The sequence below is a fragment of the Periplaneta americana genome, chromosome 1 (assembly GCF_040183065.1).
Source record: "Periplaneta americana isolate PAMFEO1 chromosome 1, P.americana_PAMFEO1_priV1, whole genome shotgun sequence".
Lineage (NCBI taxonomy): Eukaryota > Metazoa > Arthropoda > Insecta > Blattodea > Blattidae > Periplaneta > Periplaneta americana.
Window position 1 is genome coordinate 24,869,676 of NC_091117.1, and position 22,906 is coordinate 24,892,581.

General features: G+C 36.2%; 1 protein-coding gene across 3 annotated transcripts in view; it reads left to right on the forward strand.

Annotated features, from left to right (window-relative positions):
- LOC138716480 (major facilitator superfamily domain-containing protein 6) overlaps positions 1–22,906 on the forward strand; it is a 66,122-nt gene that overhangs the window by 21,982 nt on the left and 21,234 nt on the right. For 2 of the 3 annotated variants that reach the window (XM_069849649.1, XM_069812568.1), the window contains exons 2-3: positions 17,277–17,406; positions 19,488–19,795. In XM_069849649.1, the coding sequence (XP_069705750.1) occupies positions 17,298–17,406; positions 19,488–19,795 (417 nt within the window). In that variant the 5' untranslated portion in view covers positions 17,277–17,297. Of the gene's footprint in view, positions 1–9,999; positions 10,188–17,276; positions 17,407–19,487; positions 19,796–22,906 lie in introns of those variants that run through there. The other variant, XM_069812485.1, reaches the window with a different exon arrangement.

Below are 22,906 nucleotides of genomic sequence, written 5' to 3' on the forward strand. Positions count from 1 at the left end.
TAGAGTTCCCTGGTAGCTCAGTTGGCAGAGTGTTGGTACGTTTAACCAAAGGCCCCGGGTTCGATGCCCGGCCCCGGAACAACTTTTTCCTCGAAATTACTGAAATCAACTTTACAGGGAGTTATACCTGAAAGCTTGATTTGCATAATACACGTCACTGTTCGTTAACAGAAAACCACAATTTAAGTCACACAGAGTTAGTGTGGACTGAATGTTGGTTGCTTGACGGTTGTCAGCCCACTTTGAGGTCTGTGGATAGGCCTATAGAGGGAAAAATTGGTTCGGTGTCTGGTAGAGTTCCCGGGTAGCTCAGTTGGCAGAGCGTTGGTACGTTTAACTAAAAACCCCGGGTTCAATGCCCAGCCCCGGAACAATTTTTTCCTCGAAATTATTCAAATCAACTTTACGGGGAGTTATACCTGAAAGCTTGATTTGCATAATACACGTCACTGTTCGTTAACAGAAAACCACAATTTAAGTCACACAGAATTAGATTAGTGTGCACTCAATGTTGGTTGCTTGACGGTTGTTAGCCCACTTTGAGATCTGTGGATATAGAGGGAAAAATTGGATCGGTGTCTGGTAGAGTTCCTGGGTAGCTCAGTTGGTACAGCGTTGGTACGTTTAACCAAAAGCCCCGGGTTCAATGCCCAGCCCGAAACAATTTTTCCCTCGAAATTATTCAACACTAAGAAATGCTAGCATGCGAGAAGCTAGTTATCAATTCACGGAAGTGTTTTACTTATCAAGCCAGCGAAAGGGAAGCAGCGAGTCACCCAGTTCAGTTTAGGCACATTGGTCAGAGTTGAGCTTTGAACATTGCCTGTCGCACCCCATGTAATGCTCTGGTTTGACTTGGAGTCACTGTATGTTCTCCTTGAAATGTAAATACATCTTGGATAGCAGAATGAGAGGCGAGCCGAACTGATTACGCTGTTGTCAGTGTTCCGAAATCATCTGCAAACTGCTGATAGCGAGTTATCAGCTGGTACAACCAATCACACGAGGGAAACAAATTGTCTAGATAACACTGCATGTAACAGCACTGAAATATTAACTAGCAGAGCAACTAATCTGCCAGTATTTGTGTTACAATTAAGAAAACAACAGTTTAAATATGTCAAAGTGCACACAATGTAACCAAATGCCAAGACCTTCACTGTGACCATACCGTGTCATTGCGATAGACTTTTTGAACAAAACTTGATGTATCTAACTTCCTATGAGACGACCAATCCTACTAAAGATCAGTGACCTCAAAATTTAGGCTATAAATATTGCATTTTCTCGCATTTAAGGGTACCGGGTATCTCCTATCTTGACAATGTTAAATTTATTACAAAGTTTTGGCACGTTCAGATCTTTAAGTCTAAGGATCGGTGAAAATAACGAAAAAAACTATTTAAAATAATGTAAATTTTGTTTTTAACTCTAAAAAAATAAAGTGATGTTTCAGTTTTCTATATCTGTACTTATTTCGGCCCTATGACAATTTAAAGTCCCTCAGGACGAATTTAAAGGGATCAGCGCATGCGTGGAGCTGAAGCCATTTAAACTGACACTCAGCTGTCATTCTGATAGACTTTGTTCTTAAGTCTACAGTCTTAATTAAAAGACATTTTTAAACATTTGTAATCAGAATTGAACTAAATCCATTTGGGATATGAACATACGCGTATACATTGTAAAGACGTGAAATAGCCAATATATATATATATATAGTTTAATTTTCATGATTTTCAGTGGAGTCTCCTCTTAATGGCAGAAAGGGGAGTAATGGCCGGTTTTTCCAAGTATTGTTAGAAAATTTAACTCTAAACAGTTTGTTATTTAATAAAATTGTATGTTTTCAACACCAGTTTGGTTTAACAGTTTGTTAATTTTAAATGTAGGATTTCGGGCAGTTAACTCGTTTAACAGTCACTTAAATATGGCCGATGTCCCCACAGCTGTTCGAACAGAAATTGCGAAATTAATATTTTGTGTCTCTTTGTAGGGAATGTTTAGCATATGACAGGTAATATAACACTTAAAAATTACTTTGGACTGTTTAAATACATCAGTGTTATTTTATTTATTTCGTATTTCGTATCCATAATAGCAATGAGGAAATATAACCTTACTTTGTAATTATTATTCAGGACGTCACCTACAACTTTCATTTGTCAACTGTTTGTTTATGGAGCGTGGCCTACTATAACAGGTTGTCATTTTATGCAGGTTTCATGACTCACTCTATAATATAGAATTTAAAGATTAATTTCAGCCAATCAAAATTGTCTTACATGTGTAGAATCATTACCAACTGCTGTTGAGTAGTTAAAATAGTGCTAACAGACGTTATAGTTAAGTGTTGGTTATCTTAAACAAAATTATGTTGAACAAATGGAAAATACATTAATAAAGCGTTAAAAATAAACAGACTGTTAATTTAACGTTCGTTAAGCAAAATTAAACATTACTTGGACAAACTGGCCATTAGAGTGTTACATTAAGTCACCATGACTCAACTTTGATATTGTCACAATGCTTAAGGAATAAAATAGACATTTACCCTAAAATCTAATTATACTGGACAATTTATAACATATACGAACGATAATAGATTTGCTTCACCCCTGAAACATTTCTGAAGCAGATAGAAATGTTTAAACCCTGTCGTTATCACATTAATATATTAGATTCATAAAGAGTACATGGTTGTAACTGCCCACCCGTATCTGGTACATCACAACAGCTGCTAGATCGTAAGAGGGTGATACAACAGTTCTAAATTGGAACACACATGGCAAAGAGCTGTGATAAAGTATCTGTAGTAAAAGGACATGAGAGCAACTCAAATACATCGCGGTTTTATGTGAGACTTTCGGTGAATGTGCAGTAACATATGACACAGTTGCATGACGGTGTCGGGATTTTCATTGTGGTACAAAATTATATGACGATGCATCAGTGTCTGTAACCACGTAATAAAATATTATTAAAAGCTACAATCTCGCAATACAGGCCCGACCAGTGAGTATCAGAGAAATTGTAGAGAAAATAAATGTATTTTATAATTCAGCGCACAATACGTATTTTGACCAAAAAATTAGCCTTCAAGAAAACCGTCAGCAAGATGGGCGGAGTAAATGTTTCCTCAAACTTTAAAAAAGCGATCTCGAGCTATGATTAGTCACCGCCTCCTAATAGTGTGGGATATGACTACAGCGATGCTACTTTGTTTTCTAATGCCAGGCGTTTGACAATAAAGTCATTTCACCTCTTGCACTCCAATATTTTTCAAAGATATTATCATGGTCAGCCACTGAAGCACAGATTTTGAGGTGTTCCGAATCCATTTCTTGGTTTGAGTTGCACAATGGGCAGTTAGGGGACTGATATATTCCAATTCTATGCAGGTGTTTGGCCAAACAATCATGGCCTGTTGCCAATTTTAATGCAGCTAAGAACGATTTTCGTGGTAAATCGGGAATTAATTGTGGATTATGATGCAGAGAGTTCCATTTTTTCCCTTGGGATTGTGTTATCAAATTTTGTTTGTTGAAGTCTAAGTATGTAGATTTAATAAATTTTTTCACAGAGTTATATGTAGATTCAGTAACAGGTCTGTAAGTAGCAGTGCTGCCCTTCTTTGCTAGTGCATCCGCATTCTCGTTTCCCAGGATTCCACAGTGGGATGGTATCCATTGGAATACAATTCTTTTATTGAGTGATATTAATTGAGAGAGCATTTTAGTTATTTCTGCTGTTTGAGATGAAGGTGTGTGTTTAGAGACTATTGATAGAATAGCTGCTTTGGAGTCTGACAATATAACTGCATTCTTAAATTTATTGATGTGAAATAGAAGATTCCTGAGACTTTCACTTATTGCAACGATTTCTCCATCAAAACTTGTTGTTCCATATCCAAGAGATCTATAAAGTGAGAGAGACAGCACGTAACACCTGCACCGACACCTTGTTCTCTGGAGATCAAGGATCCGTCGGTGTATAAATATACGCCCTTTAATATACGGTAGTGTTTATGCGGATGACGTGAATATGTTAGGAGAAAATCCATAAACTATTAGGGAAAATACAGGAATTTTACTTGAAGTAAATAAAGAGATAGATTTGGAATTAAATCCAGAAAAACAAAGTACATGATCATGTCTCGTGGCCAGAATATTGTACGAAATGGAAATATAAAAACTGGAAATTTATCGTTTGAAAAGATGGAAAAATCCAAATATCTTGGAGCAACAGTAACAAATATAAATGGCACTCGGGAGGAAATTAAACACAGAATAACTATGGGAAATGCCTGTTATTCGGTTGAGAAGCTTTTAACATCCAGTCTGCTCTAAAAAAACTGGAAGTTAGAATTTATAAAACAGTTATATCACCGATTCTGTACGATTGTGAAACTTGGACTCTCACTCTGAGAGAGGAACAGAAGTTAAGGTGTTCGAGAATAACGTGCTTAGGAAAATATTTGGGGCTAAGAAGGATGAAGTTACAGTAGAATGGAGAAAGTTACATACCGCAGAACTGCACACATTGTATTGTTCATCTAACATAATTAGGAACATTAAATTCAGACCTTTGACATGGGCAAAGCATGTAGCACGTATGGGTGAACCCAGAAATGCGTATAGAGTGTTAGTTGGGAGGCCTGAAGAAAAAAGGCGTTTGGGGAGGCCGAGACGTAGATGGGAAGGTAATGTAAAAATAAGTTTGAGGGAGGTGGGATATGATGACAGAGACTGGATTAATTTTGTACAGGATAAGGACCGATGGCGGGCTTATGTGAGGACGGCAATGAACCTCCGGGTTCCTTAAAAGCCATTTTAAGTAAGTAAATAAGTAGGCCTATGTAAGTACGATGGCAGAAATTAAATTGAGCTGTCAAAATTATTTTTCATCAAATAATTCTATTTTACAAATTTCTGATCACAAATCTAGTAACTTTTTGTTCTAAAGTTGGCTTCCTGAAGTTACTAGATAAATGTAGCGGAGGAGAATTTTAATAGGTGTGTATGTGTTACATAAATATTAATTTTACCTTCAAAGCCATTTTTCCGTAAGTTTATTTTTCTTGATTCAACACCAACTTCTTTATGTCAAATATTAATCAGTTTGGATGAAATTTTTACTGCGAGTAGCTGCATGTATCTATGCATTTATTTTATGAGAAATGATGCTAATTTAAGTTATTAATATTTTTCATGAATTATAGAAAAATAACATATTCAAAACTTCAAAAACTTTTCGAAAGTGAACAAATGAGATATTTCATAAAATGAATGCATAAAAAGTTTCTCTATGTCTTGTGAATGTAAGCAAAAAAAAAGGAAGTTTAAAAATAGAGATCTTCTACTAAAAACTTGGGTTTGAAAATCTTTCCAAAAGAACTAAAAAAATCCAAATCCAAAAACATTTGGGAGTTCAACATTTGGATTTTGTTAGTCCTTTACATAGTAAATATGCTCTCAAAATTTGGTTAAAAAGATATTAGGAAAAAAAGTTGTCATTTTTAGTTTAGTGTCCCTTTAATCGAAAATGAAAAGATCGAAAAAGCCAACATACTCGTATATATTATTTTTTGTACCGAAGTACATATGATATTTCCATGCAGATATTCTGCGTCATCATACGATGAAAGAGTAATTGAACGGAGAAAAATTCTCTCCGGCACCGGGATTTGAACCCGGGTTTTCAGCTCTACGTGCTGATGCTTTATCCACTAAGCCACACCGGTTACCCACCCCGGCTTCGGACAGAATCGTCTCAGATTAAGTTCCGACGCCGGGGTGGGTATCCGGTGTGGCTTAGCGGATAAAGCATCAGCAAGTACAGCTGAAAACCCGGGTTCAAATCCCGGCGCCGGAGAGAATTTTTCTCCGTTCCATTACTCTTTCACAGCAACATACTCGTACTTAGGAAGTATTATGCTACTGATTTATCTCCTACTTTTTCTCAATAACTGATTAGTTTTCGATGGAAGAGATTCGTAAACTTTCAACAACAAAGGAACTGGCCGAATTATTAATTGTAAAAAATCCTGCTATTGCCAGCAGTGTTCCCGATCTACTTTTCGTCACTTCACCAGTCACAACAGCAAAGATCATGGGCAATGACGTTTACATTTTTGCAGTGCTTGGGAAAAGTGACATAAGTCAGTTTCCACAAACCTTTTTTGATAATTTATTGACAACTTACGGAACATCTGCTCGCTTGGAAAAAAATACATAAGTATTCCTCCCATTACAATAATTCATACAGAAAAAAATCAAATCGACATAAACCAGTGTAAGTTGTCAATAAATTATCAAAAAAAGGTTTGTGGAAACTGACTTATGTCACTTTTCCCAAGCACTGCAGATTTACTTGAACAGTAAATACATTAGACTACTATTTATCCTAAAAACATGGTATTTTAGGAATTCTTTCTTTCTCACAGTTTAACCTTTCCCTTCTAGGTAGAGATGGCCGATATTTCACAAACCGATATTTTGTCACAGGTATTTTTTTGTCACAGATAAACCTGTGACTGATGACGCGAAATATCTGTGACAAAATATCGCTATCGAAATCTGCTCCGTATTCAGTACTCTGTGACTGATATTTTCTCCTCTACGTCGTAGGTTTGCGCGTGCGCATGATATAATAACAGCAATCTGGCGGTAGTTTCTCCATCTTATTATAAATGATGTAGTTATTACACGATTTAAATATAACACCATTGGTTAGCAGTACTTAATCTTCTGCAAAATCCTGTCTGAACAACTGTTTTGTTTTGTAATTATTTTCCAATGTTTTTCCGAATACTTATGTTTCATTAATTTTTATTCTATGACTCAATATAATGTTAATGCACGACTTAAAATAATTTATCCATTATATTATATACAATGAAAAGAATCAATTTTTAAAACTATTAGGATAATCATATAACCTCAATTTCTCCGTACCCAACTACATTTAAAAATGATCAACTGGTTCAATATCTATAATATAACCTCTTGGTACATGAGGTTAACTTTTGACATGCTACTGTTCAGTTAGGTAAGTATTTATTTGTTAATGGTACATGTACATAATTTCTTTGTTGGATTTTCCCATATAAATCACTGATGAGTGGTGTGTATAGAGAAATCGTATTCACATTGCACTGCTCTTCAATATTTCCTGCTAATTTTTTATCGGTGTGACAAAATCACCGATAAAGGTCACAGATATTTAATTGTCACAGTCACAGTTGTCACAGATACTTGAAAATATCGTTTAAGCTCATCTCTACTTCTAGGTTCATTTACACGACCCACGCCACCCGGGCCTTACAGGGCCGCGACCTGTCTGGAGAGGTATTAAGCTATGGATCACATACATACTTCTTTGACCACACAAGGACATGGAGGGTCTCCCCGGATGAGGGGTCAGCACAATGCCAGGGCCACGTCCGATACAACACAAACATTTAAGACATTACACAGCATTCACTCACACGTATGAAAGGATTAAGGGAAGGATCGCCGTCCATGGCCGGACTTTCAAGAGGTACAATCCCGGCATTTGCCTGGAAATAACTGAGGAAACCATGGAAAACCTCAGTTAGGATTGCCGGCCCCTGGGATCGAACCCCGGACCTCCCGAATGCGAGGCCAGCCCTCTACCACGCCGCTAGGTATTTTAGGAATTAAAAACAAAAATTAAAAAAAAAACAAAATTTCACTACACATAATGTTTAGTAGACCGAGAAGTACAGTCTGTATAATTTTGGCAGTTTATATCGTTTACGCCCTGTATATATACACACAATGGGCCGTATTCATAGACATTTTTAGCGCGGGCTTCCGGTGGATGATCAGCGTTTTCCGTATTCATAAACCAGTGTTAGCGATAGGATATGATTTGAATTCTGTACTAGTAACCAGTGGATAGCCGGAGCTAGCTTAGTACGCTCGTAGTGCGTGCTGCGAAATGTCTATGAATACGGCCCTTATAGATACAACCTCGTAAAATTAAAAATGCCGCGTCTGTAGTTCAAACATTAGCGCTCTCGTCTTCCATCCAGGCGGCCCGGGATTGATTCCCTGCCAGGTCGTGATGGAACTAGTGGACAAGGTACACTTGCAGAGGGATTTTCTCGGAGTACTCTCGTTTCCCTCTATCATTCCACCAACATTCTCCAACTTTCCCTCATTTCATACATCAAATGCAGTAGTAAAAATAGACTGAGTTGAACCCTTGGGGGTAGTACAGGTTCCCGATGCTGATATAGGAAGGGCTCAGGGCTTAGTGTCCTGGGGTTTATCAAATACTCGTCTGAGAATGGGACCTGGCTCCGTCAGAGCTGAAGCAGAATGGCCCGCCTGTCAGTATCGGGTTCGTTAGTGCCACTCTAGATCATATATGTAACAGATAAGTCATTGCTATGTTAAAATCGGCAGCACTTTGAAGAGAACAACCGCCAGGATCGCTACCCGTCCGCCGTAAACGAACACGAGATGGCAGTAGAGTCGCTAATGCAATTCAAATGGGAATTATGGCGTGACTCCTTATGTAACAACTAGATGGCAGCATAGTAAACCTGACTGTAGCTAGAATACAATATACTGAGTAAATGAAACTCAAGAACAGTTTTTATTTCTCGTCAGAAAGATACAAACCAATTCACAACAAAACCGTTGCCAAGAAGAGCTGAATTTCCATAGCCCACTCCGTTGTATCATGAACATAGACGTAGGTCAGTTGTGACTGCAGAAATCAGAGCCTTACATGACAAAAGTTGTTAATCTCAAAGCCTATAAGGCCGACCTATCTGGGTATACAGGGTGTTTAAAAAATACGGGGCATAATTTCAGGTATGTATTTCCCACATGTAGACAATCAAAATAGTTCATTACAACATGTGTCCGGAAATGCTTTATTTCCGGGTTATGGCCTTCACAACACTGAAATTCACCGGAACGTTTTTCTTTCCATAGGTCGTTGCCGTCAAAGGAGACATTAAGAGGGCACTCTGACAGTTCATTCCAAGGCGAAGGTTACATTCAGTGTTGTGTAGGCGTTAGACTGTGCGACATGTATTCAAATCAAGAGCTGGCAGAGGTACACTTCATGTACGGCAAGGCGGACGGCAATGCTGCGCTGGCTCGTCGTTTGTACCAGGAGAGGTACCCACAGCGACAATGTCCAGATAGGAAGACATTTGTACGTCTCCATTACCGTCTGTGCGAGTATGGAAAATTTAACTCTCCTGGTTTGGGAAGGGGACGACCAAGCTCTACAACTCCAGAAGTACAGGAGGAGATTCTGGAGGCTGTGAACATGACTCCTTCTATCAGCACACGAAGGGTAGCGTTGCAAGTCAATGTTCCTCATACGACTATCTGGAGACTGTTGAAAGAGTATCAATTGTATCCTGAGGACATACGCAATACTCCTGGAGTTTGGGATCGTGTTCGCAGGTCAATGAGACATCGATGTGAGGTCTGTATTCAAGCAGGAGGTGGACATTTTGAACATCTTCTGTAATGACAACAACCTGCGGAAAGAAAAACGTTCCGGTGAATTTCAATGTTGTGAAGGCCATAACTCGGAAATGAAGCATTTCCGGACACATGTTGTAATGAACTATTTTGATTGTCTACATGTGGGAAATACATACCTGAAATTATGCCCCGTATTTTTAAACACTCTGTATATTATGATCTAGGGTGCCACCTAGGCCGCCTGTCAGACTTTAATAAGGGTGCAATGTAAGCCAAAGTGTAAGGATCCATCCCGGATAAGGCCCTCGAAAAGTCAAGCCAAGACAAAATGAGGTTGATCCACTTTATGGAAATACAGTCTACAAATACTACAATATTTGCTTGACCTTGCAGTGTGTCTTATCACTCAGAACTTTAATACAATGTAATTACATTAGACCTACCGAGATCTTTCGATTATGTCACTGCATCTTATCTAATAAGAATAGCTAGAGACAGCTGTGATAAGAGACGTTCAGAACAATTTCTCCGTTGACGGACACTGGAAGCATACTGTCTGCACTTTGGACATTTTTGTACGAAACTTGGCGAAATCAGTTCGGTGAAGTCAACGTGCCAGACGAGTCCTTAACGAGGATTAAGTAGGCACACTGCAGATTGTTCTCGTCGGAGGATAACAATAAAGACAAGACATTATCACCTTTCAAGGTAAGCTCCACTGCTGTAAGATATGCCAAATTGTAATCTTTCGTCTAAATCTAACGGATTAAACCAGTGATGTCAAAGCAAGCGCATTTTTCTGACCTTGGCGTCGTGCGCGGGCAGCAAGCGCTAAGTATGGAAAGAGGAAGGGTTGTGTATATGAATAAGCAACCTGTTGGATTAAGAAAACAGTGGTGCACAAACTTCAAACGGAACGTGAAATTTTATGTCGTTATTTTTATATGGCTTCTTTCTGTTTAATATTACCTATATTGTCTGTAAAACAAAAGTACTAACGCTGATTTCTTAATATTGCAGTTGTCTTTTAAATCTTAATAACATAATAGAGAGTTAAGAAGGAATATTCACTTAAATTCCATAGTAGTATAATATCATACTGTATTAAGTAGATGAAACACATCATTAATAAAGAAAGCGATATTCCAAAGAAAGAAATTGAGTATGACATGATAAGTTGGAATTTATATTGATGGTATCTTTAGCCTTACAAAAGTAATCAATAAACTAATCAAAACAATATTACAGTACGAAGCAAAGTTACCTAGGTACTGTATCTGTTTTAAGTGTAACTAATATTACATAACAAAACTCTTATCGTATTATGCTTTTAAGGTGATATTTGTGAGCAACTTCCTATCATCAGAATATTAAATTATTTTATCGAAATCTCCTGAAGCTATAGAGCTGACATTTTTACAACACATGGGCACGTATCTTTTGCTTATGATGTAACAGTAGTTGCTTTGTTAATTCATTTCCTTACAAACAATTTCCATGCGAATATTTTCAAAATGTTCAATACACTATCTTCAGTAATACGTATATACGGTATATTAGATTTACGAAAACATTCTGTAAGGCTACTAAATACATAGGCCTATACCTGAAAATTTCACTTTTCTATACGAAAAGTTGAGAAAATATTTCTTTTGAATAAAAAAATCAAACTTATGAAAAATGAGCATTAAAATTAAAACTTACATTCTTATAATGCACTTAGCCTATACTTCTCAGGCAAATCTAAAAATTAACATGGATACAGTTTTAATAAGTTCTGTTCCCTTTATCTATTGAATCAGTGCTGGCCATCCCTGAATATAGCTCGACCAAGCGGCATATACCACCTCTTTCGTCTGTCTCTTTCCTTTCCGCTGTAAAGCGCTCAGGCTCTCCTGCTCTAAAGCGCGCGCTTGCTCCTGTGGGCATCAATTGACATGCCTGGATTAAACGAACAATGAACATGAACAGAGTTTGTTGTGTAGTGTTCAGGAATTTCAACCATGTAAAGGAATACTGAAAGTGATCCACGTTTCGAAACTCTCTAATATCAGAATCGATCCCGTTTGGATCACGGTGGAAATTGTGGTAGACAAAGCGGTTGCTGAGTGGGTTTTCTTGCGGTTCTCCAGTGTATTAATTATCCCTAGGATGCATGGCCTCTTGGACTTACATCAATGCATAATGGGGGCCTCAAAGGCCCCATTACAAATTAAATGGATATTGTTACCTTTTTAAGTTCAATTTCAACGTTGTGGTATTTTTATTCAATTAGTTAATCAATGTAGTGCTATAATAGAATAATTTATTCACTATGTATATGTTTTGAGTAGCTAAATATGATAAAAATTTCTCTATATGCACAAGTTCTGAAATTATAGTTCCATTATATAAAGTGGTCCTGCGCTGTGTCGTCGTCTAAGGCATCCTGCTTAGGACTCGCGTTACAAAATGTGCGCTCTTTCGATTCCTCATGGGGAAGAAATTTTCTCTTGAAATTTCGGCCAGTGTATGGGACCGATGCCCACCCAGAATTGTGATGCACTTGGGGAGCTATGATAGGTAGCGAAATCCAGTTATGAAAGCAAGCTGTAACGGCTGGTGTAATCATCGTGCTAACCCCGCCATTCTGGTTGGATGATCGTCCACCTCTTCTTCGGTATATGGACTGAGTTCAGCAGCCTGCTGGTCGGTCATGGTCCTTCAAGGACTGTCGTGCCTCGGATTATTATTATTATTATTATTATTATTATTATTATTATTATTATTATTATTATTATATGAAGTGAAGTCCAATGCCCTTTTATTGAAAACAGTCTTCCCAAAAAAAACACTTTGCTCATTGCACGTATTCTTAGAACATTTTGAACAACACTGAGCAATTTTTCTTTCTAAGTCACGTAGACACAAAAAGCATCTTCTTTTTTGCATTATTCTTGGATGAAATCCATATCCACCTTCTGGGGCCGTTTGACTACACACCGGGCAAATGTTTGAAGGACATTCATGTTCTAGTTTGGATTGTTGACTCTGTGCTTCATATGTGGTCTTATAAGTTCAAGGTTGTAACATCCCGCCAAGTTTGTTTCTTATGGCTGCTAAACGGCGTCCTTCCAGATTTGTACAGTATACAATAGGATACAATATTAGTTGTGATGAAGTAACTCCATCCATGCTTCGGTTTGACGAATATTCCTCTTATGACACCTGGAGAAATTTTTGTAATATTATGAGTAGCACCCGGTTAGAAGGTGGTAGTGTTTCACTCCACTGAATTCCATCACTTCCGATCAGAATGTTCGCAGGCAGGGAGTATTTTCTGTGTGATTGATTTCAGATGCTTCATCACTACTATAAGATTAAAATGTTGCAACAATGCCACTAGGATACAAATGTCCGAAGTGTCAACATTCACATATTAGCAGTAAAACATAAAATTGTATAGCTGTATAATATACTGGGTGTTCATTTCAAAGTGTGTCATGACGTCACTGTTGTTGGGTCATCGATTTGAAGCGAGTTTCAGCTTATATGTTAGAGAAGTTGCCTATTATTTAAGGCGTTCCTCAATCTGAACTTGAGAACGAGTACGGTATAACTTGAACGTCGTAGCAACAGATGGCGGTCTGTACGGTCTATGTGCTACCATAACCTCTTTCGAACTGTGTTTTGCGCCGGCAAGTCGTACGCAGGGTATTTGTTATCATCGGTTGCGTACGGTAACATTCCACAACACAAATCAAATGCTCCGTGTCCATGTTGACCGTCGAAGTTAATGTCAACAAATACATAAGTAATCGTCTTAACCCTCTCCCCATATCCCGACAGTACGTATTTCCAAACAGTTCACATTCCTGCCACTACCGGCGTTACCGTACGTATCGGCACGTACTCTTCAGAATGAACGCCGTACTTGCTAGCCAACTTCTCTGCCTCTTAGATTATACACCTGAGCTGCGGAAGTGTAGGAAGATTGAATTCTCTAGGCTCATCAGCTAGCCACACGACGGCATACAGCGAGCCAAGACACATTTTGAACTGAACACCCAGTATAAAGCAGGACAGGCCTGAGAGGCCCCCGCTGTGCATTATACGTGTAGCATTAACAAAAATTAATTTTAAATAGTTTATCTTAATGTATCTCCTTAAATGATCATACAACATGTTCTTAGATATATTTTAGAAGATTATATGAAGTTTGGTGCAATTTCGTAATATTTTAACACTTTTAAAGAGTAATAAAGTTTATGAAAGGCCTCAAAGACCCCCGCCATGCATCCTAGGGTTATTTATCAATAATTCCCGAGTTGCATACAATAATAAATGTCTTACTTCTTTACTAGAAAAGGAAATAATATTAATATATCACATTACATCGATTAATGCTTGTCAATTTTATATCCGACAAGGTCAACAATGAAGTTACTAATGAAATGGTAACTAGGGAGTTTGTTATTATAAATTCCGCTAAACGTGTTTCATTTTATTCATTTCTGTATTTTGTATTTCAGTTTCAGAAGTTGTGTAAATTAAAAACATTACTCTCTTGCAATAGCCTGTAACCATGCAAAACTTCATAGGCCCGTGGGCATGTTATAAATCTCTAATGTCCGTGCGGGTGTAATGTATTTCCTTATAAATATATCTCGTATCCAAAGAGTAAAACTACTCTAATGTATACAGTATAAGCACAGTCTAGTATATACAGTCACGAAGCTTGAGTTGTGAGGGTGCTAGGAACAATAGTACTATTTCGCATTGTCTGTAATGAGGCGATATTAGCGATCCTAGTGGTTAGCAACTATCTATGGTTACATATTTACTACGTATTGAGCTTCGTGACATAAAAGCAATTTTGAAGCATTTATTTATAACAATAAATGATGCATCTGATAGTTGAATATACTTGTATCCTTGATTAATCAACTGGTTCTGCTAGTAGGCCTAAATATAGGTCAAATTAAATATGCTCTTGAAGTTATTTTCCTTTTTCCTGAAACGTGCATTATAGATTTGTTGGTTACCAGCGAATAGGGATTATAAAGAATGGACACTTCGCGTCGGTACCTTTGATGTAGCCAGACCGATTTCAATGATCTTCAAGCCAGCTAGAGCGTCAGATTCTGCTTTCTCCCTAGAGTTACATCACACCAGCTAGCAGTCGACAAAGTGGAAATATAATACATATAATTAATATATCTAGGTACATTATGTACTCAAATAAAATAAAATGGATCCATAAAATAATAAATCCTTCATTAACTGTAATGTCTAGACTCTAGAGTTCCTTTATAATGAGAGTTCAGACATTGACCCCTACAACAATTAAAATATGTAATGATTTGATAGCGCTGAAAATGGAAAAACAAAACTCTTACGAGAAGTAAAACCATATACCTATATTATATACAAATATTAAACGAATTCGATACTTAATTTTATAATGCATTGTATTATTTTATAATATAATTTATAATATCTGAAATATAAAATATTATTATTACAACAAGTTTGTCACTGAGAAATAAGGAAAAGCTGTTAACTTGAATTTATTTGAAGCAAAGCGTTACTGGATTATGCAATAATGTAGGCGATGTTTGGATCCTGTGCCTTAATTCTATTCTCAATTATTATCTTAGCGTATGCTCGATTACACTACCTCTAGCGCTTGAAAGTGGAACTAGCCGCTGGCGCACAGAGAAACAAAACACAGGAAAATTCGCTCAGTGTCCATTCTTTATAATCCTTATTCTCTGGTTACACCTTATGTTAAATTATAAATTTTAATCATACAGTTCTTATTATAAGAAACTCAACTATTGAACACATTTATTATTATGAACTTCTTCAAGGCTTTGTATGTAAGCGCTATTATCAGGGTGTGGTGGTAAAGTCCACACGGTGTAACTCATGCTGCTGATACGACTGCTTGACAGTATGCAAACTTTCCTGTTTTCACATCTTTGATCTCTCCCGCAATAACTTTCTATTAGATCCTGGTCGTATTGGATGCTGCATTCGCTACCAACAAAGTAAGTTTTTTTGTTTTTAACAGGAATTATATTTGGTTTGGTGTGTATATGTAATCTTATCTTGTAATATTTCCATCTCATCCCAATATGCAGTCGATAACTCAGGCTTTAACGGTGATCAGATTATGAAGATTTTGAGTTTTCCCGAAACTTTATTATTATTATTATTATTATTATTATTATTATTATTATTATTGCTACTTACTTATGGCTTTTAAGGAACCCGGAGGTTCATTGCCGCCCTCACAAAAGCCCGCCATCGGTCCCTATCCTGAGCAAAATTAATCCAGTCCCTACCATCATATCCCACCTCCCTCAAATCCATTTTAATATTATCCTCCCATCTACGTCTCGGCCTCCTCAAAGGTATTATTCCCTCCGGTCTCGCAAATAATACTCTATATGCATTTCTGGATTCGCCCATACGTGCTACATACCCTGCCCATCTTAAACGTCTGGATTTAATGTTCCTAATTATGTCAGGTGAAGAATACAACACGTGCAGTTCTGTGTTGTGTAACTTTGTCCATTCTCCTGTAACTTCATCCCTCTTAGAGCCAAATATTTTCCTAAGCACCTTATTTTCAAACATCCTTAATCTCTGTTCCTCTCTCAAAGTGAGAGTCCAAGTTTCACAACCATACAGAACACAGATTTTTTTGACAGCAGACTAGATGACAAAAGCTTCTCAACTGAATAATAACAGGCATTTCCCATATTTATTCTGCGTTTAATTTCCTCTAATAATAATAATAATAATAATAATAATAATAATAATAATAATAATAATAATAATAATAATAATAATAACAATAATAATAATTACTACTACTACTACTACTACTACTACTACTACTACTACTACTGTTATATCATATTATAATAAATTAAGGGAAAGAAGACAGAGGACGGACATGGAAAGTTTTCTTTTCTCAATCGTACTATCAGGGACTGAAATGCTCTACCTGCAGACTTACTAAAGGCTTTACCAATAACCAAAAAGTATTTAAAAATAGGCTTAAGAACTTTACTAATAGACGGTAGTATATTAAAGGGTGTAATTCATGTTTTGTTATTTGAAGTGTTGTATCAGTGAAGAAGTGTGTTGTGTCAGTGAAGTGTGTTGTGTCAGTGAAGTGTGTTGTGTCAGTGAAGCTTTATAGTTTATAGTGGTAGTGCAAAGTATTTTAACAGAGAAATGTTTTTCAAGTGTTAGTGAAATCAGGATGGTGTCAGTGAAATGTGTTGTAGTTCCAGTGCAGTGAGTGTAGTGCTGAAAGGTACTTGTGCATGCATGAACATATACAGGGTGATTCAGACCAACCGTAACAGTAATTTATTTCGGAAACTATAGTGCATTAAAATTTTCGAGACAAAAATATTTATAACTAAACCACATGTGAATTTTCACTTGAGCTTCATTTCATCAATCAGCTCTAACAGGAAGTAGGGTCAGTGGCGTAGCCCTTTAAAATTTTAAATGGGAGTCGGGGTCAAGTAGCGTACCATTTGATAGAGCTCTTCAAAACAAACAATTTTCATAGGAAACGTTTTTTTATTAATTCCTGCTCTTTCAATGAGAAAACGTACGAAAAGGCAATAGGTGATTCGGACCACCGTAAGTTATTTATTTCGGGAACTAGTGCATTAAAATTTTCGACAAAATGAAAACCTCAAATAATATTACCTATAATTATTTGACCCTTCATTTCTATTCAGTGATCTACGTATAAATTATTCTACAGTCTACTATTTTCTCTTTCAGGTTGCAGGTACTCTTGTCGCTATGGACAACAACAATGAAACTTCATCTACTTCTATTTCATCTTCAAGAAAGATAAAAGTTAATTATAAACTCCTTCCAATCAAAGCACATTACTTTTTCTTCATGGCATGTAAGTGAATTATATTAAATGCTTGTATAGATGTAATGCTTATTTTGGAAAAATTTATATGTTCTTACATTTATGTTAATGTAATAACAATAATAATTCTATTACTGTTTTACGAATTTGGCATGCAAATTTTGCTCTCTTTGCTTTCTGTAGTAATAGCTATTATGTATACAAATGAGTTATATTTATTCACTGATTTCTTAAATTTAAGTGACTTTTTAAAATATATAAATTTATCTAAATCGTCGTATTTTTATTACTTGAACATTTAGGCCTATAGAAATGGTAAGATGATCATTATGACCTACATATTCACGTAAACTTACCGTGAGCAGAATGAGTGAAATCGTTGACAGCAACATTTGAAAAGTTTAATCCAAGCTAACCTAACAATCTTATATTTTCAACAATGTACTCGCTGTATAATTTAAACCAACTTGATATTTTGTACCTTCACTATAATGCTGGGATTTTATAAGGATTTATTAAAACATTTTGTATAGTATATTCACAATGTAGCCAAAAGGAATCTCACCACTCCATGACTTCAGTAATACACTTACGGTTAGTGCAATTTCAGTAATGTGTTCATACTACATTGTAATATACTCTATATCTTCAATAATATATACACATTGCTATCTAAATAAAAAACATTCACAGTGTAATCAAAACTATTATGAACATTCTGTATCTTCAGTAATAAGTCCGTAGTGTTCATTTTAAATACCGGTATTTAAAATGATCGAACAATCCATATCTTAAGCACAATGTTCACAATTTATCCAAACTATTTTAAAAACCTTATCTCCTGTGATATGTGCACCTTGTAATTCAAATTAATCTGAACAAATCTTCGCCAATATATTCACAGTGCAATTTAAATCATTTGAAAATCCTGTCTACTCAATACTATGGTACAGTGCAATATAGACTGTTGTAAACAGCTTGTATAATCAGTAATATAATAAAAATTCTGCATCTTCACTAATATGTTCACATTTCAATTAAAATCATTTAAAAAATTCTGTATCTTCACTAATATGTTCACATTTCAATTAAAATCATTTAAAACATTCTGCATCTTCACTAATGTGTTCACATTTCAATTAAAACCATTTAAACACTCTGCATCTTCACTAATATGTTCACATTTCAATTAAAATCATTTAAAACATTCTGCATCTTCACTAATATGTTTACATTTCAATGAAAACCAGTTAAAACATTCTGCATCTTCTCTAATATGTCCACATTTCAATTAAAAACATTTAAAAACATTCTGCATGTTCACTAATTCGTTCACATTTCAATGAAAACCATTTAAAACATTCTGGATCTTCACTAATATGTTCACATTTCAATTAAAACCATTTAAAACATTCTGCATCTTCACTAATATGTTTACATTTCAATGAAAACCAGTTAAAACATTCTGCATCTTCACTAATATGTCCACATTTCAATTAAAAACATTTAAAAACATTCTGCATGTTCACTAATTCGTTCACATTTCAATGAAAACCATTTAAAACATTCTGGATCTTCACTAATATGTTCACATTTCAATTAAAACCATTTAAAACATTCTGCATCTTCACTAATATGTTCACATTTCAATTAAAACCATTTAAAACATTCTGCATCTTCACTAATATGTTCACATTTCAATGAAAACCATTTAAAGTATTCTGTATCTTCATTAATATGTTCACATTTCAATTAAAACCATTTAAAAGCATTCTGCATGGTCACTAATACGTTCATGGCGCAATTAAAACTATTCTAAATATTCTGCATATTGACTATTATGTTTATACTGTAATACAAAATATTAGAAATACTCTGCATCTTAAATAAATGTTACCAGTGCAATGCAGGCTATGAAAAACATTCTGCATCTTAATTAATTATTTGTTCGCAGTATAATATAGACAACCTACAAATTCTGTATCTTGACTATTATGTTCATAATGTAATTCGAAATATTACATACATTCCGCATTTTTCATACATCACATTGATAGTGTACGGTAATTGAAATTTCTAAACGTATTTTGTTTCCAATGTCATGTTCACAGCATTGGGACCAATACTGCCATTTCTTCCCGTGTTTGGAAAACAGCTGGGAGTGTCAGAAGTAGTAATGGGATTCATCACTGCAATTCTGCCAATCCTATTTCTCCTGGCCAAGCCATTATTTGGCCTCATCGTCGACTACTTCCAGGAGCAGCGTAAGACTGTGTTCATGGGCCTGTTGTGCGCCATGAGTTTGTGCTACGTATTGCTGTACCTGATACCGCAGCCAAGTGGACCATTCATTACAGAAAAGTCGCCCTACAATCTATCTGGCATTCACTGCGAGGAACTGGATTTTTGTCGGAGTCGGGTAAGAACATAGTTTCTCTTTAAGCAACACTGCTAGAAATTGGGTATTTACTGCAATCGATTATATCGCCCATGGCTGTTGTTTGGCATTGGCTCCTTCGTCAAAATCTGTCCCAGGGTAATAATAATAATAATAATAATAATAATAATAATAATAATAATAATAATAATAATAATACTTACTTACTGGCTTTTAAGGAACCCGGAGGTTCATTGCCGCCCTCACATAAACCCACCATTGGTCCCTATCCTGAGCAAGATTAATCCAGTCTCTACCATCATATCCCACCTCCCGCAAATCCATTTTAATATTATCTTCCCACCTACGTCTCGGCCTCCCCAAAGGTCTTTTTCCCGCCGGCCTCCCAACTAACACTCTATATGCATTTCTGGATTCGCCCATACGTGCTACATGTCCTGCCCATCTCAAACGTCTGGATTTTATGTTCCTAATTATATCAGGTGAAAATACAATGCGTGAAGCTCTCCGTTGTGTAACTTTCTCCATTCTCCTGTAAATTCATCCCTCTTAGCCTAAAATATTTTTCTAAGAACCTTATTCTCAAACACCCTTAATCTCTGTTCCTCTCTCAAAGTGAGAGTCCAAGTTTCACAACCATACAGAACAGCCGGTAATATAACTGTTTTATAAATTCTAACTTTCAGATTTTTTGACAGAAGACTAGATGACAAAAGCTTCTCAACAGAATAATAACACGCATTTCCCATATTTATTCTGCGCTTATAATAATAATAATAATAATAATAATAATAATAATAATAATAATAATAATAAAAAATAATAATAATACTTAACCTTTTAATGTTTCATGCGTCCTCCCATCCTACTTAAAACTTTCGTTTTTGTAGAGGTACATGGTTTCGAGAAAAATATTGCGACGATACGCCACTCGCAGGTCAGAGACAAGTATAAATGGAACGGAATTTGACTCCAGTGGGTGAGAGGGTGGGGGTTGGGGGAGGTAGGAAGCAAGAGAAATGCATAGCTATCATTGCAAGCCACAATGTGCTCGCGAATCACATTTTCGCTACGGCTGCTCTAGAGGATAGTTCATGGCTTTTAGCTAGAGTGATGTTTTCGTATGAATATTTCAACTGCCTGAGAGGGTTCGATACTACGTAGGTCCTTCCTTTCGTACTTTTTAATTTCGAACTTCGATTTCAGAATTATTTTAGAATAATCTAACTAATAGGTCTACTGCTTTAAAATGGAAATACGCAATCCATAGCAACACCATATGAACCAGAAAGTTCCACAGCAATCGCTAAAAAATCTCGAATTCTACCGTCAGTAACCATTCACATTTGCAATATGTAAAGATCGTAACGGCAAAAGTGAAAGATAGCGAAAGAAGAATTAAATATAATATGTTACAGCAAGCAAACTACGTCAATATCGTCCAATTCCATGCGGGTTGTTATCGATCTCGTGTGTCTTAGATCATAATTATAATGATCTGTCACAGCCTGAATCCAACTTTTTTCTTGGTCTACCCAGGTTTTGACGTTCTTATGGTAGTGTAACTAGGCGTAACATATTCAAAATATATTGAAATAAACGAATAAATTGTGTTAAAATTCTAAGCTGTCTGTTCTTTAAACATATATTGCTTATTCCGAATGAAACAAAACAAATAAATTAATTTGAAGGATTGAATATGATTTGCGTATTAAGAAAACTATGTTATGGGAACTATAAAAGAACAAATGATTCGATGAAACATTATCCAAGACTGGAATAAACGTTGGAAAGAAGAAAGAGAAAAGTTAACATAACAGATTGACAGCACGTGTTTAATATAAAATTGTCATACGAAAACTAAAATTCGTAACATTCTCACGATGATGTTACTGGGCGTTATAACCCACCCCTGATTTCGTCTGCGAAACCATTAAATACCTTCCACATGTCTCGACTGTTATTTGGGCTGCCTAAGCAAAAATGAACGGTTTAAGTCAGACATCTTGTATAATATTGTTAGCTTTAGTCCAAAATAAATATCTTATTTTAAATAATTTATACAGGGTGTTTCCGGGCTGGTGTTACAATGAAATTGTAATTTTGCACGACGTGCCCTCCTTCCCTTAACCTTTGGAACAGTCGTGGAAAGATGGTATGGGTCGGATGTCTCCTACGGCCCGATACAATCTGTGAGCTTGTATACTGTTCCCATTGGCTCATCCGTATTTGAAAATCATGTCTGCATATTCCGCTCTCGTGTACCCCTCCATTTCACTAGGACTGATCGACTGGACACTGCAACTTGTACACATACACTACAGACGTGCATATCAGGACCGACCATGTCCGTTACACATTACGCTATCTGCATTGCTTTAATGTAGTTTCCTGTCCCCACCCCTCAGACAGCGCACTGAATGGAATACTGTAAGTAGACAACGTCAGATGAATACAGTATGTGTAAGATGTACAGATAAATATACATAAATAAGGTGTACAGAGGAATAAAATTATTTCATTTCCACACAACTATTTTTGCTTGTAACTTTCGACTCGGTCATTTCAGGACCAGGGCTCCTTATCTCAAATTGATACATGTGCCCTTCCCCTTCATCCCTGAAACTTTGTAACACTAGCTCGGAAACACCCTGTATATGTGATGAGTAGGCCCCAGGAAAAGTATTGCTATCAGCTTAGTATGCAACATAGCATACCAGCTTTGAGAGGGATGGGGTAAATAACGATAGACAGCGTGACGTTGGCAGTAGTACAGTTTGGATCATGAGAAATGAAGTAATACATGAAAGTCTCATTATTTGTGCGTCCTTTTGACTAGTTTCCAGTGATTAGCTATGTAGCTTACAAAGTGCAATTATAATTTATTCTCATTAAGAGACCTAAATATTTCATTGTACTTGCATACTAGTAATAATATTATTTACTTATTGATGCGTTGCAATGAGTTATGACGCATGTGCAAGACATGTAACGTGTATCATATTCGGATAACGTGTTTCAAGAAATTTAGCAGATTTCTTCATATAGCTTGCAGCATCTGTAACATATAGTAGGGGAGACTGTTGTACCTTTAGCATAGTGTACCTTTGAACATTTTTTGTTTTTTAATTT